Below are 11,308 nucleotides of genomic sequence, written 5' to 3'. Positions count from 1 at the left end.
CAATATCCTTATCTTTGCCGAACAAACATAAAAGGCAAATCTTAGAAAAAAAATTAAACGGATTTCTAGAGCTCAGACATCATTTCAGGGGCAAGCCTCCTAATACAAGGATGATCGACAGAAAGTACTGCTCGAGTCTTTTGGGGCTCAGTTTACCATTCTTTAGAAACAAGTATCCCTACATATGGTCAGTTGGTCTTAAAAACCATCTGGACCTAGGGGACTTGACTTCTCATTACTTCATAATCAGATCTCCAACATTAGACAACATATATCTGAACGGTCTTAAGGGCCAAACGTCCTACCATACTTAGTACTCTAATTTTATATATACACCCGATCGACTAAATATCCAATCAAGATATTTGCGAGGAACCATATTGTCAGAGAATCGCAACAGTCTGTTAGAAAATAACAACTGTTTCTTAAAGAATATTCTTCTGTTATTACATGGACATTTAATAGAACCTTCCTCGAATGTGACTCTACTTTTTTATTAGCCAACATATATATTACAATAGTATATTCCTTTAATCGCCTCATTAATGTCGTTAGTTACAAAAGGGTGTACATGAATAACGGAAGATGATGACTATACGCCTCCTAGAATACATATTCCCTTATTCGACAATTTATGACACCCGATATTCTCTGTCACCTCATGATTGTAGAGGTTATTAGAGGTGGTATATAATAGGGGTCCTTTCTAATGACAATATATGCTTTGGAACATATTTTTACTATGCACACGCTCTGCTACATATCTACTGTTTAATTTTTCACTTGGACATTATACTGACTTAAGCGTCGGAGAGCGTTCGCTAAGGATCCTCTTTGATTTTTAACACTGACATTTGTCTGGTCGTTTGAGTATGTGTAGAGAAAATCTTTATTTTTGCTTGCAGCCTTCTCTTTGATTTCTCTTTGATTAAAAGCCTTCCTCCGGTTAATATTTCAATCATCTATCTAGTATACCATCTATCCCGTTTTCAAATAAGATCATACATAATCATTTCAAAATACCCAAGCACATTTTGAATTAACAAAAAGCTCCTTTCCTCTTGAAGTCATTAATACACAGCCCCAAACGTCCTTGTATTCATCGGTGAACAATTTACTCAACCAATCAACCTGACGCAATTCACTGCCTGATCCTGCAGCCGAGTCACATGAAATTGTCCATAGCATAATTAGTTTAGTAAAACCACTTAAATCTGCCCAACCCAGCCAAGAACGAAGAACAACGTAATTCTAAAAGCGCAGTGAGTGGGCCCATATTGTACGCAAAATGGAGACATTAGAGCGCAGCAGAGGCCTACCGCGTCTTATTGCAGCAAGCGGGTGGGCACGAGCATTCCAACAGCGGGTGGGCACGAGCATTGCAACCGACTCCTAAGACAGCACCATATGACTGCCGCAACGTTAGGCAGTTGGTGGGATTTGCGTTGCCGCCACAAAAAAAACCGTTCAATATTTTTCGCGCCATCCCCCCGTCGTGCTCATCCGCAGACGGCGGGGGCCCATATCAACCTGGCCACGTGCCTTGGGAAAGAAATCATCCTCTTAGTAATGTCACTGTTACAACTTTTGTTACATCGGCACCGTTCAAACTCGATCCAAGCGCGAGATTTTGATTTTGGATCTTAGAATTCGAGCTTGCGGCGGGGAGCCAGGCGGCGAGCGGTGGCGAGATCGCGGATTGTCTCCGCGACGAGGTCCTTGAAGATTAGCCTCTCGATCTGAAGGACGGTGTCGGAGAGTTCGGGGCCCGGCCGGGACCATCCGTCGCCCGTCGTCCTTCCATCAATGTCCTTCCGCACCGCACCACCCACGGCGGCGTCCTCCATGCCGCACTCCGCCTCCGATGCCAGCTCGCGTAAGTGCCGTATATCTGTCCATACACGTCGAAGTAGCACCTCCACCCTGCGCGGTGCCGGAGGGGAGCTGATGACCCGCGAAAAGGCGTCCCAGGGGTACACCTGGCGCATCCGGTTGAGGATCTCGGCCACCGTGTCGAAAATGAGGCGGCGGTGGGGACGGCCGGCCTTGCACGAGTCGCCAGCTCGGCGCTTCTCCAGGATCGCGTACACTGAAGCGCACGCGTCGCCGTAGTGGTCACATGCGCGGACGACCTCACTGACGTAGGCGTAGTCGGGATCGACACCCTCCGGTCCGCCGTCCGCCTCCCCTCCGATGGTTGATTCGATCGAGGACCACTGTGATTCCTCCCTGTCTTCCGTCAGAAGATCTGGGGATAGGATTAGGCTGTTACTGTGACAATCCACAAACTCGGGCCAACAGGGGATCGAGGAGTAGGGTATTGGGAGTACCTTTGAAGTCGATGGAGCGCTTGGTTAGGGGGGAGGGCGAACCCTCTTCGCTGAGGAATGCGAGCGAATCGAGTACGGAAACGGGGCTTGGTTGCAGGTTCGACTCCGTCGATTGCACCGTCCCGGTGAAAGCTGCGATGCTGTGCACGAGCTTGTCGCAGCGCTCCAGGATATTTCGTCCTCTGTACTCCTCTGCCTTGCGTCTCTGCAGCGCCAAAACTCACATTTTACAACAATCTCGAGTTAATTGAAATAGTTGGTGCAGGAGCGAAAAGGCAATTGTACCATGATGTCCAATTGAGAGGACGCAATACTGCTGTTTTTGGAAAACGTGGTGGAGTTATCGTCCTCCGCCAGTGAATGAGCCCTCTCCTCGGAAGATGGATCCGTCAGCCGCCGGCTTCTCGGCGATCGGATAGCCAGAGAATCCGGCCCCAATCTCTTTGGACTAGACTTTGGGGATACGCCAGGTGAGGTCCTCCTTTGTGTCTGCAAACTCTTGTGGACCACCGTATTTTGTGGTCGCCGGTTCACCGGCGAGCTCGGCCTCTCTGATGACTTTGGCTCTCGATTCCTCCGCCCATTTCCTACACTCACGAGACGATCGACAGGAGAGCGCTCACGACGGAGAAGCGGCGGGGCCTGGCGTGCAGCGCCGCTTTTGGGCGGCAGCGTAGGCAACTCGCTTGTCGGCCCTCGTAGGGGCTTGGTTACAGGTTTCATGATGACGATTGGAGCGTCTTCTTGGATCCGGCGCTGGTTGTTGTAGGAACTGCGGCGGCCATTGACGACGTGAGAAGGGTTGGAGTGGAGGAGTCCTTTTAGCTGAAGCGCTTCCAAAATTTGCTTTACTGTTTCCATGTCCTTCGCAGGTTCGTGGATTCCTCGCATCCTTAGCCGCTTCTCGATCTCTCCATAGAGCGTCCCAGGACGCTTTGGATCCGGGAAGAAGTCCTCGGCGTCGAAGACCTTCCGCGGCAGCTGTGCGTTCTTGGATGGCGGCATCGCCTTCCTCGTGTTATCGAGCTTGAACTTGGCCAGGCTGACTGACTTAAAGAACTCCTCGGTGGAGATCTGTTCAGATTTTGCAGGAGCCGGAAGTTCATTTTGGATCGAGCACACGTCAACGAAGCCGTTGCACGATGGATCCTTCCGGACGCGTGACTCAGAGGAAGATCGCCGGAGCTTGGCCCCATCTGTCTCGGCTCCCCCCTCGTGGCGATGGCTCGGAAGACCCTCTAGACCCATTAGCCGCACAACGACGCTGGTAGATCGCCTCTGCTCCTCCCCTGCTTCGGAGGCGTCAGATTGGGCTCTGGTGTTAACCTGAGCAGCCGTCTGGATCTGGCGCCGATGGAGCTTTCCCTTCGCGTCAATCACCGCGCGGCTGTCGAGAGAGAGCCTTGGACCTTCGCGGATCCTCCACAACGTCTTCCCTCCGTCGCAGGTCTCAAAGACCTGGAGCGGCAGGGGAAGTGACCGCCGGGCAGGTGTCTCTGCCCGGCTCTCTGGGGAGGAAGGGCATATCTCCGGCGAAGAGGGAGGAGGAGGCTGGCTCTCCTTAAACAACGACGGCAAAGAAGAATCTGATCTCGTCGACGGCGAACTCGACCCGGCAATCTGAAACCGTCCGTCCAACCATTAGAACACCAAATAAAAACTCAATTAAAAAAAAAACCCACCCACGGCTACAGAATCTCACCGAAGGGGTGGTGAGCGGGCGGGTCGAGAAGCCACGCCTGCCGACGACGATATGTCCACGATCGAACAGCTGGAGGAACCCAGCCATGCAGCCGATCTGCCGCTCGAGGCGCTGCTCCTCGAGGACTCCTCCATGGCTGACGACGCCGGGCGTCATCTCGATCAACATTCCTCCTTTCTTTTCCGCGTCGACAGCTTCCTCTGCTTCCCAACTCCAACTCACTCCTCTCCCGCTCACCCACGGGAAAAGCCTGTGCTCCTCGCTCCTTTCATGAAGCAACTTCCGTTAGTTTTTTAAAGCGTTGGCGATGGGCGGCACATTGACGATAATGCCCCTGTGTAAGGAACAATAAATAAACGGATGCGTCCGCGTGACGTGGTTTCGCTTCATGGTTCTGGGCTCACCCGCTGCACGTAGATTTTTGTGTGGCCAGTCCGCGGAGTAAAATGCAGTGTCAGAACCCGGAAGACGAAAGCGAAAGCGAAAGCGAGTGTCGCTCGTTTATGCCCTCAAAGCCCAGGCCGAGTTAATTTGACCGCATGACGACGACATCGACGTGCAGTGCTCGCCCTCTCTATCTTAACGCAACTAGACTTGGACTCAGACTTGCCACTTCGAGGCAAGCGGTAAATTAAATCTCATTTATTACTGCTTCCTCCGTACTAATATCGACTACAGTGATCATTAAATTAAGCAGCTTAAGCATTTAATTATATTAAGTGTTATGGGAGTGTGTAATTGTAATGGAGGGATCTGGCGTGACATCACCGCAGCACGTGACGCGGAAAAGGAACGGGTCGCCTGAACTTGGACAACCATCTTTGTCGCACCGCGTCCAAGAAGCAGGAGTGTGACTACTTCTCGGTGGCCGCATCGGCGTTTATTTACTGCCGGTTTAACCTCAACGAGGACAAACTTGGAGTGAGTACCATCTCTATACATGTCTTGAATCACAATGTTCATGGAGCTGCCACTGAAATATACTACATTTTTCATCTCATGAGTTTTTTTTTAAAAAAAAAATCCATTTCCATCTCATTCCAACACTCAATTACCTATATAAAATAAGATTTTAACGTTGCAATGCAGTTAAATGTACTGTATGCCAAGATGGCATGGCTAGGAAGTCATCTCACATTATTATCTATTTGAGCTAGAAGTTAAATAAAAATTTAACATTTAAAGTTTATAACTTTGAATTCAAATTTGGGCCTATTATCATATTTACCATTTATCAAGTAATAAAATAAATTGTATGTTCAAAGATTTTAGGTTAAAGGATTGACGTGTTAGGTGAGGTTAGTATGACAACATCACACTTTTATTGTTTTGCAAGTAAACATAATTGATGAGTTGAACCCTTCGAGAGTTTTGCAAGTGAACACAATTGACGAACTGAACCCCTTAAAGTTGAACTTGTTGCTCCGAGCTCAACTCCCCTAGCCCTCTACCCCCACACTAGACATACAATAAGCTAAGTCATGTGTGTAGTCCATTTAGAGGTTTTCTCAAAACACAACTACTAGCATTTATGCGAGTGTAAACATGATCTATGATTTCTATATACGGTTCCTTAACAATCCTGCATCATCATTAATTATCATAATCCCTGAGATTAATAGTTGGAGTTTGAAATTAAGGACGATGACTAAAATTATGACTGAATAGCTAAACAACTCTTAATGTTTTAGAGATCGCGTAGTCACAATCTCTGTAAGTTTTCTCTCAACTTGTACCTAGAAATGTCCAAGTATGTTTGTATAATTAAAGAGGGATCATTGTCTAACTTCATACTTTCCTGCCCATTTTACTTGTGACAATCTTTGAGTGATTTAATAATTGGAGGTGCCTTGTGCAAACAACTTTAACACCCCTCAAAGGTTTGCTTTCATGCGCACAACTCAAACTACGTCAATTAGTTAGACTATTGTAAATAATTCCCATAATATTTATCACTCATTTAGTTTGATTAAAAAAATCTTCAATTGGTTAGAAGAACGTTATATAAATATATTAAGCTCCATCTTTAAGCTAACCTACAATGAAATTTCCTATTCATATCATGACAATTATTTAAAAAAAAACTCATAATTAGAAGAATGAATGTGCATTATTGTATCTTTTATTTGCTTAGTTGAATCATGTCCGACGCATGTGGTTCCCTGGCACAAAGACTCAATTAGATTGGGTATTCAAATTGATAAGGATAAAACAATCTCCAATCACATGATTTTTTTTTTTAAAAAAAGAGATTCCTAAAAGAACAAGCTGATCCCAGAATTATATGCAATGATTTACTGTAGCAAATTGGCCTCTTTGCTTTAAATCACAGATGGCACCATCCTAAATGATAAACAAGATCATTTAATATAATTAAGAGAGATTTAACTCTCTTAATTACCTTGTGAATAAAAAGGCATAAACAAAAATATCATATGAGCGAATTAAATTAACAGCTGTTGCGAATTCATTGTTCTCAAATACTGTAAAATTGGTGTCACATTTATTAGGTGATGTTACAGATAGCAAACAAGATCAATGTTAGCACCTAATTGAGATAGATACAACATCACATCACACAAGTACATTCATAGAGACTTGCAATCATGTGATTTGATTCTAGATAAGAAGCACGAGTTTGCTAGATTTTCATCTGTCCATTTGACTCAAGAACACAATACATCGCTTAAACAAAGAATGCATGAATGAGCCAGGGCTATAATTAACTACTATTTTCTAGCTGATTTAGTTACTTAAGTCACCCCCATCTGTGAGCAAATTGTGCCTCTAGAGACAGAGCCAGCTCCGTTTGTGCAATATATTTCAACATTCTTTGCTTAGGTTATGCTCAACATCCACCCTCCTTTCAGCACAGATAGGGACAAAGCAAAAGGCTCAAAGGATCCCCAGCCCTTCCTTTTCCGCCTGTGGCACTGTGTATCCAACACTTGCTTCTCCGGTGATTCTAACTCCGTACTTTGTTTATAGTTAATTTATGACTGCCCTACTCTGTTTTTTTGCATCCCATGAGCATCTCTTCTATTCCCTTACCCTGTTATCTGTCATATCATCACATCTTTATGTGCCCCTTAAACATGAAAGATTTTTTTGTTGATCCCACCCACATGCATTCATGCAGGCAGCAACGTGCATCCCTGATCACCTCCACAACTACACCCACTCTAGGCAATCATGCAGAGCCCGTCCGCTCGATCTCTAGCCTGGAGCCGTTCGATCCATGAAACTGCAGAGGAAGGAAACAGAGAAGGAGGTGAGATGCCGTTTCGTTGCTTCCCATGAGCTGGTGATGTGAAAGTGGATGGCGCAAACACTGAGGGCAGAAGGCACGTTTCCCAACCTTAGTATAGCCACTGCCCTCTCACATTCCATTGTACCTGAAGATAAAAGTGAGCGAGTGTAATAAGTTAGGGGCAACAACTGCACGGCTACGAATAGCGAGAGGGGCTGCCTCCTTTTTCTGTGTGTAAATATCTCTTTTCCATACCCCCAGAAACTTTCTCTATTATTAATGAAGCGATGAAAGGATCCTATCCTATGGCACTGTATGGGCTTGTGTTTTGACCAGGATGAAACTTGTGCCAATGATGGAAAATGGGCTGCAGTCAGTCCCACACTGTATTTTAAAAGAAAAACAGTTGAAAGTTCACCTTTGCAGACTGAGTTTCATAACAGAGACCCTACGAGCATAATCTTCCTGACAAAAAACTAGCTAGATTTCATCCTACTCTATTCCTTAGTTTCAAGAGAGTACGACGAAGCAATGAAGAATAGTTGGCTAAGCTGTGCATAAGTATTTGGGGCTCGAAGTTGATTCAGTGGTTAGTTTAAAGGTTTCTTGTATATGACCTCTCTGAACATTTCGAAAACCTTCTGTCAAGTTATAATTCTTATCATTATTATCTCATGGATCGATCAATTGATCAATCGACACATGGAGAGCCAACGTACGTGACATCTCTATATGGACGCTTATCCTATCTTCCCACGTTTTCTGGTCTCGAACCATCATCTTTGCTTTGGCACCTACGTAAATAATCCATAACTTCAAGAGGTGGCCATGTGTTAGAAAGCAGCAACTGTGGCGTTGTTTGTTAATTAGGGAATCTCGGGAGAGAAGAAGCAATTGCATGGCCATGGCAGGAATGGAGTGAGGGCCACTTGGTTGGCTGTGATCACAGGGTTTTTGTATTGAAAACCAAAGGATATGTGATGAACACGAGGGGTCATCATGTCTTTTTTTTTTTAATTTAAATAATTCTGGATTAATTTTAAAAATAGACAATCTTCCTCCTTTATGGATGAATCCAAAACAATGGGTGATTGGTGGTCTTCTCACTCCATGTTTGGGAAAGTGAAACCAAATTAAGCCACATTATTGTGATTTTTTTTTCCTTTGTTTTTTCCATGTGAATGGTGCCCTGTGCTCATGTCACATGGCCCTTCTTGGACTTGTGGATAAGAGAGCAGAACAGAAGCGGGAATAATATAGAAGGTGGCGAAGCGACCTCTAAGAAGAAAGCTCATGGGTTGGCAATAATTTGCTGATGTCAGCTAACCTAACAAGTATAATCTATGCAGATTTGACTGCATTTGGTGGATTTACTCGTAGAAATTCAATGAATGTACATCGCAGATGAACTGGCCAGCGTGGCCAGCTACAATTTCTTGTGGTGGCCAACTGATCCACTACTGCATGCAAATATTGAAGACAGGTTTAATTTATGATGAATTAATGCATCAGACTTGAGAACTTGTTTCAACATGGGGCAATGAATGTCTTAATTTCATGTCTCCAAAGACAACACGGGGTCAGAAGAAAGGAGAAGGCGATCGTGACTTAACCCTCTCGATCATTTCTTTCAACATGAGGAGCACCAGGAGTTCTCTCCCACTATGCGATTGCCATCACTCAACGTGGATGAACATATCGTCGTCATCAAGTGAAGGACGGCCGTAAGAAGTGTCAGCTGTGTGCTTTCTGAAGGCTTCTATGCAACCTATCGTGAATCAACAATTGGACTAATGGGGGAGGGGCAAAGATTCGCGCTACAATCCAGTTGGCTCATTATTGGAGCTGAGCCGTCAGGTCAATCAATCAAGCTGACACACCCGCAGTAGCAGGATTAATGACATATAAGCAGCCACTGCGATTGACAGAAGATCTACTAATCTCCTATACTTAATATAGTGGAGCGTACAAACAGGATCATCAGAGTGCAACCACTGAATTGGGTATATAAAAAAGAGGCATCCGTTTATGTAAGGCGAGCAGTTTTACTTCCATGTGTAGGAAAACGTCACTGAACCATCTTTCGAACTGATATCAAGAATCTTCTATTTGTTTTTCTCAGACACTTTCAGCCATTTTTGAGCAAATTTCAAAATTCACAAGCTGACTCCTTTTCCTGCGTGAGACTGCACCAACTGCTAGTCAGTGGGACATAAGCCATTCAACTTCAAGCCGCTAAGAGAGAGCTTGCTGCTTGCTTTACTTAGGCAGCTATTGAATAAGATTCATTAACTTCTGGGGTGAGCATTATATCAAAGGTAACGAAGTCTAAAACAACAGTGAATATAATGGCAGCGCAGGACTAAGCTGCATGCCTCCAAAGTTTAGTAACTTGGGTCCTTGCTAGGGCTGATGGTCCCAATAACCTATCGAGCACGATAGGCTTAATTCATTGCCACCGCAAACAATGATTCGTCTGCGCTGTCGAAAACAGGAATTACCATCTTAATAGTTCACCATTATTATGCAGCTATAGAGCTTTAATTGATGTTCGGGATGACATCAGCTGATTGTGCTATATCACGAAACGAGGACAGTTCGGCCTTCAAGATGAGCATGAGATTGAATGAGCATTGAAGAGGAGTGCAGAAACATCTGCTGCGTTTTTTGCACTGAGGTGGACCATCAAATTCTCAGTGTTTTGGAGTTTAGCTGAGCATGCTGGTCCCTGAAGTATCCTACTTCCAGGAGGTGACCCATCTAACCTGTCCATCGGCACCCTACTCGAAGTTTGTCATCGATTGCAGAGTTGCTCCATCTGACTCACATCGATACCCTCATAAAGTTTAAAATCAATTCCTGCTGCACCATGATCAACAGTTGCAAGACCATCACAATTGAAAGTTGTACGATATGGCAATTGGCAAATTAGGCTATGTTGTACACATTGAAGTCTCCAAGGAGATTATAACAGCTCCCATTTCTGATCCTCTAGTTCATGTAGGCATATGACCACATTACACAAAAGAACAAAATGAGACAGTGCCAATTTCCTGGAGTTTTGTAATATCTGATTGTCATCAAAATGCAGTGAAGGGTTAGAGATGTAACACCGGCCTTTACTGAGTTTCAGGCATAATGGAATGATGAATCGAACGCATATTTGTGGGAAGTGCAAAACCTTCCTTAGAGACAGATTCTTAAATTATTAAGTATGGTTCCGTTGAAGACATCAGTACGATAATTCATGTTTTCAGCTAACCACTAAAGATGACCGATTCATAGCTACAGATAACAATCTCGCTATGCTCACAAGCATAGTAAACCTCCCATTAAATGAGTAAAGTTTCCTTTTCATTCTTTGCTCGACAACATAAACCTGCTTTGCTAGTTTTTTTCCTTCTGTGTGCGAAAGATGAAGAGGCAGTTGGAGAGCCAGTTGCCAGCGAATCAAAACCTCAGCGTATTTAAAAATGTCGTTGTGATAGAGAGAGTGAACATTCATACTCACCCATAGTATTAGTGCGTTAGAAACGTAAATGAAAATAAAGAGGTGAATGACAATGGCCATCCAAGTGCATGGAGTTTAGTCCCACATTGGAGAATCTACGATTCAGTGGTTCGTTATAATATTTCATAAGCATATTTTCCAAAGGTGCATACATTGTGAGAGATTATCCATCTTATTTATACGTTTTATTCTTTCTATTATGAATTTTTCTTTTGTTAATAATATTTCTTAAGATAGAAATTTCGGTTTATATATTTTTACTTGTTTAAGTGATTATCCGTCTAACAAGACTACTTTAATTATGAATTTTTCTTTTGTTAATAATATTTCTTAAGATAGAAATTTAAGTTTATATATTCTTACTTGTTTAAGTGATTATCCGTCTAACAAGACTACTTTAATCAGTTGAAAATAAGTTGACTATCTATTCAAAATACTAAATACTAGATTCATATGGTATTATTCACAATCAACTCTGTTAGACTACTTTAATCAATTGAAAATAAGTTGACTAC

The 11,308-nt window shown here is 43.9% G+C and overlaps 1 protein-coding gene across 1 annotated transcript; it reads right to left on the bottom strand.

Moving 5' to 3' along the window:
• Positions 1 to 1,543: 1,543 nt before the first annotated feature.
• Positions 1,544 to 4,300, bottom strand: LOC121985971 (protein LONGIFOLIA 1-like). The gene is made up of 4 exons (XM_042539718.1): positions 4,033 to 4,300; positions 2,616 to 3,950; positions 2,331 to 2,535; positions 1,544 to 2,248 (listed from the first exon to the last, which is right to left on the bottom strand). The coding sequence occupies exons 1-4, from the start codon at positions 4,198 to 4,200 to the stop codon at positions 1,644 to 1,646; spliced, it is 2,313 nt and encodes a 770-aa protein (XP_042395652.1). The 5' UTR covers positions 4,201 to 4,300; the 3' UTR covers positions 1,544 to 1,643.
• Between the last annotated feature and the right edge of the window lie 7,008 nt (positions 4,301 to 11,308).

Source organism: Zingiber officinale, chromosome 5B, assembly GCF_018446385.1.
Source record: "Zingiber officinale cultivar Zhangliang chromosome 5B, Zo_v1.1, whole genome shotgun sequence".
Lineage (NCBI taxonomy): Eukaryota > Viridiplantae > Streptophyta > Magnoliopsida > Zingiberales > Zingiberaceae > Zingiber > Zingiber officinale.
The sequence above is the reverse complement of the archived record's forward strand: the minus strand, read 5'-3'. Positions and strand labels throughout refer to the sequence as shown.

Bases quoted from the DNA above. Each gene is read 5' to 3' on its own strand.
- LOC121985971 (XM_042539718.1), bottom strand. From the start codon at position 4,200: ATGTTGATCGAGATGACGCCCGGCGTCGTCAGCCATGGAGGAGTCCTC. The intron at 3,951-4,032 runs GTGAGATTCTGT...GGACGGTTTCAG, and splicing joins GCCCGCTCACCACCCCTTCG to ATTGCCGGGTCGAGTTCGCC. The intron at 2,536-2,615 runs GTACAATTGCCT...TTGGCGCTGCAG, and splicing joins CCTCTCAATTGGACATCATG to AGACGCAAGGCAGAGGAGTA.